The sequence below is a fragment of the Narcine bancroftii genome, chromosome 2 (assembly GCF_036971445.1).
Source record: "Narcine bancroftii isolate sNarBan1 chromosome 2, sNarBan1.hap1, whole genome shotgun sequence".
Taxonomy (NCBI): domain Eukaryota; kingdom Metazoa; phylum Chordata; class Chondrichthyes; order Torpediniformes; family Narcinidae; genus Narcine; species Narcine bancroftii.
The window spans coordinates 60,543,963-60,563,598 of NC_091470.1; the positions used below are offsets into that span (position 1 = coordinate 60,543,963).

Consider the following 19,636-nt stretch of genomic DNA (forward strand, 5'->3'; position numbering starts at 1 on the left):
AAAGACATATGAACATAGACAAATAGAGCGAGCTTATAAGTACATGGACTAAATTCAGGCAAAGGAGACTAACCCAGAATGTCAATCAGTTTGGCATGTGCAAATTTGGACAAAGTGCCTTTTCTGTGCTGTATGATTTTACACTATCTGTGAATAGATTGCTGGCACATGGATGAAAACGCAAGCATTCCCAAAAAGTGCATCATTTAGCATCACACAGCACAAATCAAGCTCATTAAGCATATTGAGCTCATGCTATTCACTAACTTGCCCCCTCTCTCATTCCTGAGATTCTCCTGTTTACAAGTGATTTGTCTTCACCATGTTTGTGTATTCTAGATGATCTTAAACTCCATGCTATAACAACAACTCTTGATTCTTCTATGGCTCTTTTTTTCCATTTATTTATTCCATTCCATTTCCATGTTCTGTTGATGACACTTCTACAAATAGGAAGTTTTCTTTCCCTTCATGGTTAACTAAATAAATTTGCTGAATTTTGAATGGTGTTAAATTTTATCTTATCCTCATCTGCAATACAAAGTCCAAACTCCTCTTGTCTCAGCCCTAACATTAATTCTTGCTTATATTATCCAAAAAATCTTTAAACTTTCATTTACATTTCCAGTAACAGTTGTGGACAGCATTCTTGCTTCAGAGTTAGGAATTTACAAGTTGAAGTCACTCCAGAGACTTCAGCACTAATATCCAAAGCTGAGTGTGGCAATAAGGGAGTACTACAACAAAAATGACATATTTAATACAGGAGGTTTCAATTAGACATGTGGGCATAGAAGATTTAAGATCATTGCACGAAGAGCTGACACATTTTTGGAATTTTGATCAAATTCTCTCATTGCATAAATCAATATCACAAAGAACCAATTATCTACTTTTTAACCACATTAGCACATGTTTGATGTCCATGAAGAAGCTGCTGCATCTCTTGCATTCTAACAAATACTACATTTCAAAACTACTTCATTCACTGCAAAGTCCTTTGTGATCCTCTAAAGTTGTGGAAAACATCACAAACACATTCCTTTATTTCTGTTGTTACCAGTTTTCCAAAATTGGCAGTTGCACTTTATAAGTTCTACAACCAAAATGCAGAACCCTAAAAGCAACCCAAAAGATAACTATAAAAGAAAGTGGCTGTTGCATAATATTTTCATCAACCGATTCACACGTTATAAACCTATGTCACAATAGGTTGAAATGGCTTCCTTCTTTACTTAAGGTTTTATAATTCCAGGTTGTTTCATTTTATGAACCTAAATAGCAAATTCTATCTGGAACGTAGGGAGATTTCGGAGTTTATCAGAAGTTACCTTGCATTTATTATATTTTTTGAGTTTATCAGAAGTGAAGCAGATAGATTGAATGGCTCACTCTTTTTATAGATGTAGTCCATTATTTGGTCTGTGAGTGAGATTTTTAAAAAAACATGGCTGTATATATTCCTTTTAATAACAGTATTTTCAAAAATTTTAGTTTTATTTGAACAGAATAAAATACAGTGCGGATGAACATTCTGTTACAGCAAACATAGTCTTCCATTAACAGTGTTTCTTGTGTAACAAATAGAGTCTTAAACATAATGGATTTCAATCTCTCTCTGCTAGAGCAACCAGATGTGCATCAATTTCAGCTTCTGAAAGAATCCTGAAAAATATTAAGATATGCATGATGAAGCACAATTTCAGAAACAAAAGTTCATAGATAAAATGCAGATGTAAATACATTTTATCCTGTCCCTAAATTTTAAAGCTGCTTCAAGTAAAATGAAATTGTAATTAAAATGCATTTCCATTTCTATCCATGTAGTTAGGACCATAGAACATTACAGCAGAGTACAGCTCCTTTGGCCCACAATGTTGTGCTGACCTATATATACTGACTAAAAAATACAAAACCCTCCCTTCCTCATCACCCTCTATTTTTCTTTCATCCATGTGCCTGTCTAAGGCTCTCTTAAATGCCTCTATAGTTCCAGCCTTTACCACCACCCCTGACAATGCTCAACTCTCCGTGTTTAAAAAAAACCCAGATGCCTCCCCTAAACTTTCCTCCCTTCACTTTGTACAGATATCCTCTGGTGTTTGCTACACCTGCCGTAGGAAAAAGGTGCTGACTGTCTACCTTACCTACGCTTCAAGTAACCTTGGAGACCTCTATTAAGTCACCTCTCGTTACTTCTTCGTTCCAAAGAGAAAAGCCCTATTTCTGCTAACCTTGCCTCACAAGTCTCTTGTTCAAATTTTAATTTTGAAGTGTGGTTTACACATGGGTTAAATAGTTGCTAAATAAAAAAGTGCTGCTGCCAGAACTGCTGTAATGGCAAAATTGCTGCTGGTGTAGTATTGGGAATGTGAAGACACAGCACTGCTCCATAGGGTTCAACCAACTGGTCCTAATGCTGGCAGCTCCGAACAAGCATAAAACACACTATTAAAGGAGGCAATGGTTCTTTAAAACTAAAATCCTGCAACCATGGATCTGTGTTGACAACAAGCATAAGGGTTTGTAGACTCGAGGAGCAGAAATGAGAATACAGCCCGTTGAGAAGCATGGATGACAAACCTACAGCACGGTGACCATGGCAGTGAACCAGTGAGAGGTTCAGCGGCTGAGTGACCCACAAAACTGTGGGCGACTTGCAGTTGTGGGACCCTCATGGGCTGTGGGCTCATGGGAATCAGGTATCGGAGCCAAGATTCAAGAGGTTGTTGATGGAACCCGAGAAACAAATATGGTACCTTTTGTAAGATCTGGCAGCCATATATGCACTACATAGGTGCATGGCGGTGACTGGTTTCCCCATTCCTTGCTGCGGCTTCCTCTCCTTCATACTGATCCCGATCAAGGAAGGTCAGGAATGAATATTGACCCAAAGGCCACCCACTGAGCTGCAACAACCCCTGCCCCATACTTAATATTTATTTGAGTTTGAGTGAGTAGTCTTACTTATGGTGTGTGTGGGGGGGGGGGTTGGCATGAGACACGGTCTTGTATATTTAGTCAAAGAAAGTGAATATATATATTTTTGAATGTGAACTGCTATTGTGGGCATGACATAAATAAAATATTCAAAAAAATGGTTGTTGAGGGCAAGGAAATCCCCTAAAGGGTCTCGGGCGCTGAAGGCTTCCTGATCCTGTCAGAGGCTTGGATTACCGATCGACTGAACAAAGCGGCTGCAGAGGCTGTGGGAGCGGTGGAGATGAATCCACAGACATTCAGTGACTCTGAAGGGGATTTTCTTTTGCTTTTATTTCTCACTTGCAGTAATGGGTGCCGGCCAATATTCTTTTCCTTATGACATGCAGAGGCAAATTTCATGTAGTATTACATCTTCTGAACAATTTCATGATAATAAAGCAAGTTTGAATCTTAAATACCACTTCCAAAGAAAGGCATTTGTCAGTAAAGCTTTCTTTGGACAAATACTCTGCCTGACTTCCTGATCCACTAAAGTGGATTAATGATTGCTGCTCTGCCGACAACCAAATATCTTCAAAGCTTTCAACTGATTTATGCAAGATGTGCCAGTTCTTAAAACATAATACAGTAAACACCCACTAGACTACTATCCATTTATTCAGAAATACTGATGGTTTGGCATCTGTTTGCACAATCCCTTCCCATTCACTGGGGCTTCTGTTCTTGTACTCCCTTACAGGGTGCACTAGAAAATGTATCATACTGTGTAATATTTTTTTTAAAAATGAATTAAAGGGCTGCTGATCATCCAACAGTTCAGAAATTCTTCCAAATCAGCAACAAAGTCCCAAGCATGCCACATTACTGAAGTTTAACTGCCATTCAACCTCAGCAAATGCAGACATCCACCTTGCTGATTCTCAATAATTGAGAATTTTCACTTTTGTCTCCAAGTAGAATGACTATGTATCACTATTCACAATTTATCCTGAATGAATGATCCTGCTGGACACTGAGCTGATTCTTGGTAGCTATTTCAAAAAACAGTCATGAAGCAGCCTAATCTCCATAAGGGATTCAAACCTGGCTTCAGCATAGGGAAATTTTAACTCAATATACCACTCAGTTTTAAATGATGTTCATAAAGATATACTGCATATATACTGTATGAATGTATATGTATATATATGTATGTATATATATGTTAATTAAACAGCATCACTTGTTAAATGATTATATATAAAGTTACCAATATGAAACACAAAATTCGCACTTAAAGAGGTAAAATGCAGAATTTGTGTTCATGTTTTGAGATATTATTTTCAGAAGTTTATATAATTTAAGTCAAACCTTCAAAGAAGATATTTTAGATATTTTGTAAATATTAACAAGCATCAGTAGTTCTAAGTAATATTTTCTTAAAATTAGAAGAAAATATGTACAAAAATACGAAATATGAAGGCAACATGAAAATAACACACAGAAATAGACCATTATGTCAAATGAGCAAGTTTAATAGCGGGAACCTTTCAAAAGAGAGTCCAGTGAGCATCTGAAGTAATGCTTTGAGAAGGAGGAACTGAATTACAATTAGCTTTTTGGAGGCATCCAGCAGCCAATAAAAGAGTAGATATTACATCGAAGTCTTTTTGGAAATAGCAGTTAATGCAATGACCGAGTTACCGTAAATATTCGTGTATAGTGCGTTCCGTATATAATGCAAACCCCCCCCCATTTTTGAGGGGAAACAGGGGGGAAATTTTTTTTACTCCCCGTGTATAATATGACCCCCCCCCTCCCCTCACCTGCCTGAGTCGCGTTCATGTCTCTCCGCTCGCCCGCCTGGCCTCCTATGTCGCGCTGGCATCTCTCTGCTCGCCTGCCTGAGTCGTGCTGGCATCTCTCCGCTCGGCCTCCTGAGTCACGCTGGCGTCTCTCTGCTCGGCCTCCTGAGTTGTGCTGGCGTCTCTCCGCTTACCCGGCCTCCTGAGTCGCATTCACGCCTCTCTGCTCGGCCTCCTGAGTCATGCTGCTGACTACCCCTCACCCGCCCGAGCCACGCTGCCGAACTCTCATGTATAATGCGACCTCCCTATTTTTGAGGGGAAATTTTTTTCCGCATTATACACGAATATTTACGGTAAGTGCTGAGGTTTTGGGCAAGGGAACTGAGATGTTCAAGCAAAAACAAGCTAGTATTACAGCTTTTCAGGTTTAGGTTAGGGGAGTGGGAATGTCATTCAGGGCAAAGGTTTGTTCCACCTGCTGTGTCTGGGACACGAGGGAAACTTTGTGTCCCTGGTGCCCATATATGTGGGATGTGCATCCAGCTGCAGCTCCTCAATAAATGTGTTATGGAATTCTAGCTGAAGTTGGATGAACAGGATCATCCAAGAGGCAGAAAAGTTCATAGATTCCAGCTATATAAGGTACAGGCTGCAGGCAGTTGCGTGACCATTAGGAAAAGTAAAGGGAGAAAGCCATTGATTCAGTAATAAGTATACAGTTTTGGATACTGTTAAGGATGGTGGTGATGGAGATGGGAGAGAATGACCTGTCAAAGGATAGCAGCGGTGGCCAGGTCACTGACACCACCACTGAGCTCAGCAGGGAAGGGTGAAGTCAGTTAGAATATTAGTGATAGGAGCCTCCAGGGTCAAAGGCATAGATAGGTATTTCTGCGGCTGTAAGAGAGATATTCCACGATAGTGTGTTGCTTCCCTAGAGCCAGGGAGTCCAGAATATCTTTGAGCAGTAATAGGACGTTCTAAAAGGGGAGGCTAAGCAGGTAGAAGTTGTGGTCTATACTGATTTGAATGAGAGTTAGGAAGGGAAATACAATCTCCTAGATTGAGTTTGGGGCTAGGTAGTAAGTTAAAAACCAAGACTTGGGGTTTTATCCTTAGGACTACTACCTGTACCATGTGTTAGAAGCAAGAAACAGGAAGATAGTGTAGTTTATTGCATTGCTAACACTGGTATCTCATTGGCAAATGATTAGTCGCGGCAACTCGGGCGACTAAAAAATGGCTTGCGCTCTCACCAAGGCGACGCCTGAGACGTCCCTGCGACATCTCCAGACAAGGTGACAACCAATTAGCCCGGAAGTTGTGGGGACGACGCGGCGACGTCTCTGGCAGTTGCGGCGATGTCTCTGAGACATCTTCTCAGTTGCGGTGACGTCTCCGGCAGTTACTGTGATGTCGCGGAGACTAATTTTGTCTACGACTGGGGAGACGTCTCCGCGACGTCTCCTCAGTCTCCAGCAGGTCTCGGCGACATCTCCCCAGTTGTGGAGAAAATTAGTCTCCGCAATGTTGCCACAACTGATGGAGATGTCTCCAAGACCTGCTGATGACTGGAAAAAGTCTCCAAAAAAAATCGAGTATGTTTGAATTTCCCGCGACTCCCCGGAGACCCGGCTCGAGTCACCACCAGGTCGCCACCTAGTCTCCAGGCCAATGAGATAGGTCTTTAAGGAAGAGGGAGAGATTTAGATAATTGGGCTCTCTTCCAGGTAGGTGGGGCATAACAGAGATGGGTTACACCTGAATTGGAAGAGGAAAATCAATATCTATGTGGGAGATTTGTTAATGCTAATGGGGAAGGTTTAAACTAGAGTGGCAGGGAGGAAACCTGAGCAGCAGGGCAACAAGTGGAGGAGTTGAGTGGATGGGAGATGCTCGGGCAAGCCTGAAAGAAAGATAGGAAGGGGTGGGCAAATGGGCAAGGGGCTGGAGTGTTTCTTTAAGCAAGGAGTACTGTGGGCAAGACAGATAATGTAGGGTTTGGATTGGTACTTGTGATGTTGTAATTGTTGCAGAGTTATGGGTGTGAGGGTCAGGATTGGCACCTCCATGTACCTGGTTTATAAAGAATAGAGAAGGGAGATGCAAGGGGAATATATACAGTCAATAGTGGGGTTCTTAAAAATATTAATGTTCAGAAGGATCTGAGGTTCCAGGTTCACCATTCATTTACAGTGGGCACGCAATAGTGGTCACAGATAGGGTGGTAAAGAAGGTCTATAGTATGCTTGGGACATTGAGAATAATAGCAAGAAAGTCATGTTCTAGCCATTTAAAACTTTGGTTGAGCCGCACTTGAAATACTGTACAATCCTGGTCACCTCATTATAGGGAGAATGTGGAGACTTTGCAAAAGGCACAGAAGAGTTTTTCCAGGATGTTGCCTGGTTTAGAGGATGCCAGTTATGGGGTGAGAATGGACAAACTTGGATTGTTTTCTCCAGAGTGTCAGAGGCTAAGTGGTGAACTGATAGAAACATAAAATTACAAGGCATTGATCAAGTGGATATTTGGAATATTTGTGGAACACAAGAATTTGTTTAAGGTGAGCGGGAGGAAATTTAAAGATGATGTGTGGGGTAAATATTTTGCATAAATTGGGAGGTGCCTGGAACGAGCTGCCATTAGTGATGGAAGCAGATAGTAGTGTTTAAGAGGCTTCCAGATAGGCATGTGGATATGAAAGGGATGGAGTGATATCCATCAGATGTAAGTAGCAGATTTTTAGTTAGATATGGACATCCTGATCAACACAGATGTGTGCACTGAAGAGCCTGTTCCTGTGCTGATCAATGGTATTGTTGTACAAATGATTCCATTGCATTGTACTTTAGTTGATCATTTCTCTGACATTCTTTCAAAACCCTTGATTGCGAACACTAATTAAAATTGCATAAATGAAGGAAAATAAATTGCCAAGAACAAATGCTTAACATTGAAATTAGTCAATAAATTTGCAATTTCTAAGCTGATTAGCACAGTTGAAAATGTTTCACTTGCCTAAATTTTGGGTTATCCACTGTAACTACTCCTACTTCAATTTCAGAGGGCTTGAAGTCAATGGAAAGTACTGTGGACAGACAAGTTATTGCTGTCTACAATAAAAGAAAATGGATTAATTAAAAAAAAACATTTTAATAATTCATGGTTTATTACATTGCAATGGAAACAAACTAACAGAATATTAAAATTGAACACAGGTTGACATGGTAATTGAGTTGATTATTAGTGTAACGCTTTACACTTTCTTACCTCCACTGTTTGGCTATAAATCCAGTCAAGTTTTTTCTTAATTTTCTTTTCCAAGAAGCTTGTGGCTTCTGTCTGTTTTACTCCTGCAGCAGTGGCCTTAAAACCACAATAATAACCAGCAGGATCACACTTGTAAACCTGAGCACCAAGCTCTTCATCCACACCGACCAGAATCATGCCTACAAGAGAGTCAATGGAAAAATATTTTGCACAACGATTCAAAATGGCACTTTTTGGAATTGTAGAAACTTGTAGCACAAGGAGCCACAGATTGGTCTGTGATCTCCATGGTGACTTATTTGAAGTGCATTACACTGTCCCAAATTCTCACTGTGTCTACATAACACTGCAAATTCTCCATCATTAAATCTTTTTAAATCCTCAAGATTATTTTCCATCACTTTTTCAGATAAAGTTTCTAGCAATCTTGATGGAAATAGAGTGGAAAACACAAATAAAAGCTTGAGAGAGAGAGAGAAAAAGAAATTAAATATTTCAGATTGATGAAGTTTCTTCAGATAACTGTTTCTCTTGGAATATTTTCTCTATACTTCTGGCATTTTATGCTTTAAATTCAAGTCCTCTGCATCTGTATTGCTTTTGCGAACTGAAGTTGAAGGGAAGAAAAAGATTTGGCTACATCCTCTCTCAATACAAGATTTGGCTTCACCCTCTCTCAATACAAGATTTGGCTACACCCTCTCTCAATACAAGTTCATCAGTCAGACCATTTCCAAGGTTGTCACCCAGAAGGCGAATGTCTTTATAATGCAGTTCATACAAATGATTTCATCAGCAAAAAATGTTTCTAATAATCTTACAAGAATTTTACTTCTGACAAAGAATCTTTGATCTGAAACATTAACTCTGCTTCTCTTCCAATAGGTGCAGCCTGACCTACTGAATATTTCCAGCAATTTCTGTTTAATTTTCAGCTTTTGCAGTTTTTGTTTTTACATACAAGGAGCTGAATATGTGGAGCACTTGTGTGTCTGAATCACCATCACAAAGCATCAGTTTATTTCCTTCTTCAAATTCCAGATGCAAGAAACTGAAATACTAAGAATTTAAATGCATTTAATTTTTAACCAAATTCTGCAGGCATTTTCCAATACACTGGTGATTTGGAATTAATGCAGAATACTGCAGAAGATATACATGCATGGCTACTGATATAAATTAGGATAGTAATACAACGCTCCTCATCTTGGTCTTATAATCTAATTGCAGATTTCTGTCATTTTGGCCCTTTGAGGTTATTATCTATTTTACTTCACAGTCTTCCTCTTCTGAATAGCAATTTGCAAAACAATGCAGCTCCATACAAACCAGGAGCTTTTACTATTACCCCAATAATTATACATGCTAATATTCATGCCACCCAGTCTGTGGAATGGTAGGTGCCTCAACCAACTCAATATTATCTTCCACTACAATTAAGATGTGCACTATTATCGCATAGGCCACTGCAGTGATGAAAAATGGGACATCTGACGAAATATTTGCCCCTCAACTCACATTACTAAAGCTGATCTCAACCTCACCTGCTACATAAAAAATTAGATGGTAACCTTCAAAAGTACTAGCTAGATGCAATAAACTGGAGGATATTAAGGATGCTCTATTCACATAAATATTTTGATTCAATATTGAACAAGAAGCAATAAAATCTCCATTATCTGGCACTCAGTCAACCAAAAACTCAAACAACTGGCAAACACCACTCCTGTCAAAGCCCCAGAAATACATAAATAATTTTTCAGAAAAATCAGGTTTTACATACAAGTTTAAAATTGTGAAAGTAAAGGTTCCACAAAGCAGCACACAACTGCTTGGGAGCAAACATTCTGTTCGCAAAGCACCTTAGTCATGCCCTGCCCACAGCTGCTGTTTGAATAAAGTTGCGTTTGAATAAAATGTTGGCGCCCAGGATGAAGAACCTGCTGGTGGGGTGACTCTCCCAAAGTTTCCCTATCCCTGTCTGGTAAGAGTCTTTACCTTTTTTAGCATTAAGTATTCAGGTACACAATCCCTTATCTGGACATCTAAAATCTGGAAAGCTCCAAAATCCAGTAAGTGGGGATAGAGACTGGCAGTGTGCGTCGGGCAGGTGAGGGGAGAGTCCGGAAGCGCGCGTCAGGCGGGCGAGGGAGGGAACGGCAGTGCAACTGGAAGGGGGTGGGGGTGGATACAGCAGCACAATTCGGGTGGACTTAAATCTGGCTTTCCGAAATCCAGAAAAATCCGAAATTCAGAACAAAATGTCCCCCAACGGTTCTGGATAAAGGATTGTGTATCTGTATTAGTAAGGGTTTATCTGTAAACTTAGGGGAGGAAGGTTAATTATAATGGCAGCATGGTTAGTGCCACACTTACAGCGCCAGAGACCAGGGTTCAAATTTAAAGGAAGGTGCGTGGAAGGTCTGACCGGGAAACTTGTGTGGAGGTGAGTTGAGTTGTCAGTGTAAGGAAGGTGCGTCAAGGACCTGACTGGGATACTTGTGTGGACGTGGGTCAGGCTGTTAGTGGAGGGAAAAGAGTTAATTATAACAGTGGAATGGTTATAATTCTTGGTGTAGTGCCAACGACTGGAGTTCGAATTCTAATTTTGTAAGTTACGAGAATTACTTGATAAAAGTAAACTTTACATAATTGACGAATCCATTTTGTACTGTCTTTTGTCTTTTAAATGGTGTATTCTTAATGCAGGTGTGGCGGCCCGCAATTGCGGAGATCGGGCCGGCACATCGCGCAGCAGCAGATGCGGACAGAGATCACTAAAGCGACTCCCAGGACAATGATCCGGCAGGGGTAAAAGCTGGGGCAGCATCAGACCAACAGCCATAAAATGGCATTGGTCTAGCTGCCCAGCTAACTCAACAGAAACAGGCTGGGGAAGAAGGGCATTTATTTGCATGGATGTTCCCACCCACTATATGGCCTACTCAGTCAATCAGCAAAAACAGCAGGAACTTGAACAGTATAAAAGCAGCCTTTTTAGCCCTAATAAAGGAGTGAGCTTAACCTGCTGTGTGTCTGTGCTTCTTTGTAGCGATCGGCTACACAGGCGTCTTAGTTGGGAATTGGAAGAATGAGTTTCAGTCAACCGAAAAATTAGCATATCCAACATCCATAATCCCCATAGGAGCCAGGTAATGGGGAGTTTACTGGACTTCTGAGTGATTAACCTATTTGCTGACATTAATTAAACCTTGCAGAAATGTAAGATTATCAAAACCAGACTTCCCGGGAAAACCCAACAGACACAGGGAGAATGTATTAACTCCTTACAGACAGTGCAGGATTCAAACCCCAGTCCTGATTGTTGAAGGACTAATCGATACACTAACTTTTTTCCATTAATACTTAATTAGAAAGTGACAGATGTATCAAAGCATGGTTATGACTTTGTAATGGAAAGACAAAATAGGATCTAAATTCTAAAGCATAAGCCTAACATTGTATTATTCTTGTACAAAAGAAACAAGCTGCTTACAGCATCCTAGAGGTCGCATTTCAGCATTCTGTGTGTATACTTGGGAAATATCTGCAATCCTCTTGCACAGCATGTCTACTGGGATGTCGTAACCATACTTGTATTTCCAATTTGCTGCTTCATAACGAGCTCGTTGAACCTGAGACCTGCTATCTGCTGTAAATGAAAAAGAAAATGTCAGAAGTAGAAATTAAGAAAAAAAAAACATACAAGTTATCAAATTAAAAGACAAAAATGGCACCTTTCGGAATACGAGATCAATGGAGAAACAAAAGAGGAAAACAATTACTTTAAATGCACATTTTAGCTGGCACCAAACACAGATGTTAAAAGCTCTGGACTAGAAAGTAATACCACTTTTGCAATTTGCAATACTTTGAATCTCATCTGGGTTCAATGATGAACATCTTAACTACAGTATCTTAACAATTATTGATTGAAACAAATGAATAAATGTAACAAATTATTAAAACCAGGAATTATTCAAATTCCACATTTATAAAACTGTTTTTTAAAAATATTGGTTTAATAGATAATCTTGATGGAAGATTGACAATCTAAAAGAATTCAGGAAGTTTATTACCTGTCATTCCTGTCATTACACATCCTATATTTTCAGTTATTTTGAAAAGATGAGTGACTGTGTTGGCATCCAGAAGTTTATCCTGGAAAAACAGAACATTAAGCAGTTCAATTTAAAAGGAACTCTTTAATTTCCATGTTTGTAAGACCAGTAACACTGGTGCAGACAAAAATAGACTTGCTACTGAAAGATAATTAGCTTAAGGATCAGCAAATTAACTGAGAAAACTTCCAATTGTTTACTTTCCCTGTCAAGTGTAATAATTTCAACAATTTAGACGAGATGCAGAGGAAATGCTGTATTAATCAGCTCTGACCAAGCAGTCAGAGATATCTCGATAGTAAAAGTTCAACAGTGGTTGCTAGCCTCTTAATTTATCATTAAAAAAATCCCAATTTCAGAAGAGCCACACAACCAAGACAGGAAGACAGCAGCTTCTAACACAACTAATAGATGGGATCAGGCAGGCAGGACAACAAAGCAGTCACTCTTCACCAAAGGCTTCTATTCACCATGTCAGCCTAAGCCTAACATCTAAGCACTAAGTGGCATGCCAACATTTCCCCTCATAGAATGCTACAGCACAGAAAACAGGCCATTCAGCCCTTCTAGTCTGTGCCAACTAATCCCACTGACCTGCTCCCACCCCATAACCCTCCAGACCTCTCCCATACATGTATCTATCCAATCTATTCTTAAAACTCAAGAATGAGCCTGCATTCACATCATAGACACCTTCTCCACATCAAGCTGTGCGTGGGTGATGGGTGAGTTCATTGCTGGCATGTACGAGTTGAGGGCAGAGATGTGCAACGCAACATCATGCAGCTCAATTGGATGGCATTTTTAAAAGTACAATTTGATAGACATCTTGGATTGGAGTGCCAAGTGCTGTAATGAATCAATGCTCTGTGGGGTAGGGCAAAGCAAGATTCCAATATAGAAAAGGCTACCTCTTAACACCTCTTTTAAATTTATGCATTGAGCTATCCATCTGGATCACATTTTAAATGGTGTGGGAATTTAACATTTGCTCATAGGCAGAGCATTTCATCTTTGAACCCAGATGAAGCTGATGGGAAATTCTGGTAAGAGCTATTATATAAAAAAAATCGAGATCACTGATTATATAATCCTGAAATAATTCCATTTCTGGGCCATCACTAAAACACCACATTGATAATTTTGTCAGATTCTGGCCCTTCTTAGCTTATCTCCTCCTGAAACCACCATCAAAGCCTTTGTCACCTCCAAACATGACCATACGAAAGTAGTCCTGACTGGCCTCCCTCGTCTCACTCTGAATTTTAAAAAATATTTTAAAGGTGTTGCACTAATGGCAATGCCAACTGTGCCCAATTTTGCTGCCTATGTCCAATCTTGTACCAAGTCCAATTCACTCATCACCCCTTTGTTTGCTAATCAATTATTGACTCGTGGTGAAACAATGTCTCAATATTTTTTTTAAAATTCAAAATCTCTCCTGTGCCCCACTCTCCCTATTTCAGTAATCTCCTCCAGCCATTTTGAGATATTGATCCAAATTTTGTCCTTCACATTTAGGATGGCACACTGGCACAACCAGTTAGTTCAATAGATTTCAGATTTATATCAGAGTGTAGCAGCGCTATGGCGGCTCTTCAACTCCCAGAAGGCATCAAACTGGCTATGTGACATCAATGTGTGCTGACGTCAATGCATGTCGAGCGTGTGATTCTGGTTTTTAAAAGGTTGCCCGGATTACGAAGAGTAAATCTGTTTGATTCCCTCTGAAAATGACATGTGATTATTTTATCATGTCCACTGTGATTCCAGTGGCCACAAATGGTGACCCCCGACAAGTCCAAAACCGTACTTTTGGACAAACATGGACTCTGCTGTGAAGCTACCACCTTTTTGGACAGCTGAGCATGGACTGTGGATCCAACAGGCTGAAGCACAATTTCATCCTCGTTAAGTCGAGTTGGACACCATTTGTTATTACCATCTCATCAGTACCCTGGACCAGGCCATCGCTAAGAGTGTCGGCAACCTCCTACGGGATCCACCACGTATGATGCTTTAAAAGCACTTTTATTACATGTATATGGTATGTCCCATAGGGAAAGGGCAGCCAAACTACTACATCTCGATGGGTTGGGAGACCACGCCCCTTCAGAACTAATGGATGAATTACTGTTCTTGGCATCTGGCGAAAGTCCCAATGTTATATTCGAGCAGCTCTTTTTAGAGCGAATGCCAGATCATATTAGGCTCTTGTTATTCAAGTGTTCACCTGAAGACCCAAGGGCTGTAGCAGCAGAGGCAGACATTCTATGGCTGGCTAAAAAGCACAGCAACAAAATTCCAACCCTTTCAATATCGACCCCATGTCACATTCAGTGCTCTCAGCACATCACCCTCTACAAGCAAGCAACACCCCAAAACAAGCAAGCAACCTGTGGACACCTGGTCTTGGTGTTATTATCACAGGCGTTAGGGAATAAATGCCTGTAAATGCCTTCCACCCTGCTCATTTGCGGGAAATGCCCAGGCCAACTGCCAGTAAGGGATGCCGCAGTTGGTGAGAAACCTGCAAGCCTAGGTTTGGGACCAGTTGTCCTGCGAAAATTTCTGGTAGACATGGGTTCAGAAATTAGTATATTTCCACCCAATTTTGACACACGCCATCCCACCCTGGACATGTAACTAAGAGCAGTGAACAGTTCCAACATTCCGATCCTTTGGCACCAGGAACATGAATGCCAAGTTTGAGAATAATCTTTACACTTGGCCATTTATTATTGCAGCCGACCTTTGCTTGGTGCAGATTTTCTTTGGGCTCATTCATTCCTCCGGTAGACGCCTATACTCCTGTACTGCACCTCCAAACATTAAGTAAATCAGTAGATGAATTCTCCAAGCTGTTGGAAGATTTCCCTGAGATTACAACTCTACAATTTTATGCCTCCACTGCAAAACATGGTGTTACTCACTGCAATTGCACTAAGGGTACTCCTACCCATACTAAAGCACATCGCTTGCCTACAGAGAAGCTGTGTTTAGCTAAGGAAGAGTTGCCAAGATGGAGGAACTAGGCATAATTCATAGGTCCGACAGTCCCTGGGCATCTCCATTATATATGGTCCAGAAACATAATGGAGGTTGGCGCCTACATGGAGATTACAGGCGGCTTAATGATGCTTCCATTCCGGATTGTTATCTGATACCTCATATTCAGGATTTTTTGACTAATTTGCATGGAGCGAAGATCCTCTCCAAAATAGACTTGGTAGAGCCAGAAGATATTCCAAAAACAGTAATAATTACCCCATTTCGGTTGTTTGAATTTTTATGAATGCCATTCGGATTAAAGAATGCTGCTCAATCATTTCAATGGGTGATGGATGCCTTAGGAAGTGGTATGACCAATGTCTTCATTTACCTCAATGACATTTTAGTGGTCAGTCTGATTAAGGAAGAACATTTGGAACATCTTCGTATACTTTTTAATTTGTCTTCAAGAATTTGGACTGACCATCAATCCAGATAAATGCGTTTTTGAAAATAAATTATTGATTTTTTGGGGCATAGGATTACTCAGGAAGGCGTGACCCTGCTGCCATCCAAAGTTGAGGCCATTACTGTTAAAAGCTTGCAGGAATGACAAATTTTTACCATCAGTTTATTCCAGGAGCAACTCATATCCTGAATCCTCTTTTCGATTTACTATCTGGAAATGCCAGGACCATCCATTGGACTGGAGAGAGAAACAATGCCTTCTTGAAGATAAAAGATTTGCTGACTCATGCCACTTTGCTCAGCTACCTAGTTTTAAATGCAGCCACCACCCTTTCTCCAAAAGCTTCCAGTATGGCCGTAGGTGGTGCATTTCATCAATATGTCAATGGGTAATGGAAACCATTAGCATTCTTCAACTGCCATCTTCATGAAGCAGAGATGAAATACAGTGCTTTTGATAAGGAGCTTTTGGGCATTTACTTGTCTATTTGACATTTCTGTTATTATTTGGAGGGTAGAGATTTTACAGGTACATGATCCTTTATCCGGAACCCTTGGGGGACAGTGTGTTCCGAATTTCAGAAAGCCCACCTGAATTGTGCTGCCGTATCCATTTCCACTCCCTTCCAGCCTCCTTCAACCGTGGCCCCTTGGCCACCCGGAAGTCTTCCCCCAACCGCCAGTCCCTCGCCCACCCGGCCGCCACCCCCAACCGCAGTCCCTCGGCTGCCCGGCAGTCTCCCCCAACCCCCAGTTGCCGGATATTGGGGCTTTCCAGACTTTAGATGTCCGGATAAAGGATCATGTGCCTGTACTATGTACACCGACCACAAGCCCTTAACATTTGCGTTTTCCAAGGTTGCAGAGCCCTGGTCAGCGCGACAACAACAGCAATTATCATTCATTTCAGAAGTTTCCACAAAAGTACTACATATTTCCGGAAAAGACAATGTAGTAGCTGAAGCACTTTCTCACTCTGCTCCACTCGAGGTTTCATCCGTAGATCAAGGTATTGACTACACAGGTTTGGCTATGGCATTCGTCAGTTCCTGGCTGTCTCGTTTTGGTTTACCGGTGCATGTTACTTCGGATAGAGGACCACAATTTACTTCCTCGCTGTGGACAGCTTTGTCTCGCACGCTCGGTGCAATAATTTCATCAAAATCTCAAGTCAGCCTTGATGGCTCAGTTAGAGGGCCCGGACTGGGTTGATGAGCTGCCTGGGTATTAGAACTGGGCATTAGAACAACTCCAAAGGATGACAGCCAAGTTTCATCTGTGGAGCTCGTGTTCGCCATTTGTTTGTGTTCAGCGTATGTTCATGTTCGACAAATTCCCAGGGCAATTTGTCCCCTACCATTCCAACTCCAACGATATCCCAAGGAACTGTTGAGTAGGCTAAGGGAACCGTAGGAAAATTGACCCCTACACCACCATCTTCACATGGAGAACATTCTTTCTTTGTGCATGAAGACCTCAAAAACGTCTTTGTCCATAGGGAAACACTTGGTCAACCTTTGCAGACGCCTTACAAGGACCTTATAGGATTCTCAAACTAGGTCGACCTGTATTTTGGACATTGGAGAGAATGTGGACAAGTCTTCCCCACTGTAGCACCCAAGTCCATTACAGAGGTCGACCACCTAAAACCTTTCTGTCGGTTCTGGGGGTAGGTCGGGGGAAGCCCTGTAGCAGCTCTATGGCAACATTGGCCATGTGACATCAGTGCGCGCTGATGTCAGTGCATGTCGAGCGCGTGATTCTGGCTTTTAAAAGGTTGTGCAGGTTATGAAGAGTAAATCCATTTGATTCACTCTAAAAAGCCTTGTGTGATTATTTCATCGTGTCTACTGTAATTCCAGTGGCCAGAGTACATATATGACATCACATACAAACCTGAAATTCCTTTTTCCTGCATAATTACTAAAAAATAAACTGTACACAGTGTAAACATGTAAACAAATAAAATAACTGTACACAGATAATGATTGTAAGGACTCTGCAATACAGAGAGAGCAAAGAAAATCAATAAAGTTCACAAGTAAGAGTCCCTAAACGAGTCTCTGATTGATTTTGTCTGATTTTCTGATGGGGTAACAGCTGTTTCTGAACCTGGTGGTGCAAGTATTGTGGCACCTAAACCTCTTTCCTGATGGGAGCAGCAAGAACAGAGCCTGTGCTGGGTGGTTCCTACAACCTTACCTCGGGTGCTACGTGGATCTTGCATGGTCGGCTTGTGGCTTTCCCTTAGGTGTTCCTGTTTCCTCCACATACTAAAGTTGTGCAGGATACTAGATTAATTAGCTACTGTATATCATCCTTGTAATATGGCTGAGTGGTAGAATTTGGAGGGAGTTGTTGGAAATGAATGGAAAATAGAACTGGATTTGTGTAGCATCAGTGCAGTATCTTGGTGTGGTTATAGCTTTGGGGGGGGGGGCATGCAAAGGGCCTGTTGCCATGTTTTGTGACCAATAGCGTTAGCAAGACCATACACTATGGTTCTGCAGCTGACGTGGACATTACCCCTCCATAAATCTTCGTCCGCGAAGCCAAGCCAAAGAAGAAGACACTATGGTAATTCTATTGTAAACCTGTTTGTCTTTCCTTGGAACCTACTTTTGGGGTCTGGCTTTCAGTCAGCAATCCTGATATCTTTTGTGGCATGACATTTATTTTTGTTTGATAAATTTCCTGTGAAGCATCTTGGGATGTAGATTAAAAGTTACATATAAATGCAAGTTGTTATTAACATTATGTATACATTCATACAACAATGTGACTTCTACCTCATAACCAACTTCCATGTTCCATCAGCTTTACATCAGATGGAACATATCAACTTATGTTCCAACTAATTTAGTGGAGGGGTTTAGCATGAGAGTAAAACTGGCTGGTACGGCTAAGAGGCCATCACAGCAGCTTAACTACAAGTTTAAACTGGTCACCTGCCATAAATACCCAAAATAATTTACTTCACTCATGCTTATGATGTGGGCAGCATTAGCAGGATTGTGCCTTTCCCTGGATGTCGCAGACAATGAAACTGGTGAGCCAAATAAAAAGAATGCAGATATCATGGTCTGTAGGGTCAAATGCTGATCAGAAGTTATAACCTTAGTTTCTTTCACAAAAAGCCATTGATGAACCATGCTCACTTTTAACAGCATTTTAAAAGTGAAATATACTATTTTACTACTCTTGTACGATTTCAATTTTTTTTTAAATGCAACGGATATAGAGTACAGTATTTAGGTTTATTTTGTTTGGTCCTAAACCATCGGCACAACCTCAAATCCATTCAAAATGGATTCTGGGCTTGTTATTAAGTCTACACTCACCGGCACTTTCTTTTGTGTAACTATTACAGCACAGTCCTTTCCACGAACCGCGACTGAAGTTAGTCCACCCTGGTTTATAGCTTTAAACGCGTATTCTGCAAGACAAGCACACACATTTACTCCAGATGTGAATGAGATTTGAATCCGGTCCCCGTAGGCCCACTCCACCACGCTTTTACACCCCGACTCTTGCCATCACCGAGCCCCGACCAACATCACTCTCCTGACAAAAGCAGTTGGAGCCGGCGCTGAGCCGGGAGCCCCGGGCCCAGGCCCGGCAATGACTGAGCAGTCGGGGCTCGGGCCTGATCGCACCAGCGGCCGGGTGCGCGGCGTTCACTCACCGACTTGATACAGCCTCCCCTCCGGGGAGAAGATGGTGATGTGACGGTCGAAACCAGCGCTTGATCCCCGAGACATTTTCACAAGAAAACCGAGCCGACCAACAACATGCAAGGCAGCGCGGCTCGGCACCGAAATTGACCCGCGGCCGCAGGACATCCGGCGGCGGCTTGTTTGCTCCGGAAGTACTAATGATGGACCCGCCCCCATGGTTGTGCGTGTTGGCTGGAGTCAGGCTGGCTGGAGTCTCAGCTCAAGATCAGTGATGAGGATCAATGCCTTGCAAATGAAATAAATACTTTTCCTTGTGAATATTGTCATTTAATAATAATAATAATAAAACTTGAGGAAGCCTAAATAGTGCTGCCTG

The 19,636-nt window shown here is 41.4% G+C and overlaps 1 protein-coding gene across 1 annotated transcript; it reads right to left on the minus strand.

Annotated features, from left to right (window-relative positions):
- Positions 1 to 1,478: 1,478 nt before the first annotated feature.
- On the minus strand, positions 1,479 to 19,444 carry psma6a (proteasome 20S subunit alpha 6a). Its single transcript, XM_069916825.1, has 7 exons — positions 19,269 to 19,444; positions 18,925 to 19,019; positions 12,083 to 12,164; positions 11,500 to 11,655; positions 8,004 to 8,182; positions 7,752 to 7,846; positions 1,479 to 1,665 (listed from the first exon to the last, which is right to left on the minus strand). Exons 1-7 carry the CDS (start codon positions 19,423 to 19,425, stop codon positions 1,608 to 1,610), a joined length of 822 nt encoding a protein of 273 aa, XP_069772926.1. The 5' UTR covers positions 19,426 to 19,444; the 3' UTR covers positions 1,479 to 1,607.
- Between the last annotated feature and the right edge of the window lie 192 nt (positions 19,445 to 19,636).

What these genes read in the sequence shown, in the direction of transcription:
- psma6a (XM_069916825.1), bottom strand. Translation starts at nt 19,425, where the DNA reads ATGTCCTGCGGCCGCGGGTCAATTTCGGTGCCGAGCCGCGCTGCCTTG. An exon ending in TTTATAGCCAAACAGTGGAG is followed by an intron (nt 7,847 to 8,003) that starts GTAAGAAAGTGT and finishes CTTTTATTGTAG; the next exon opens with ACAGCAATAACTTGTCTGTC. An exon ending in GTGGATAACCCAAAATTTAG is followed by an intron (nt 1,666 to 7,751) that starts GCAAGTGAAACA and finishes AATATTTTTCAG; the next exon opens with GATTCTTTCAGAAGCTGAAA.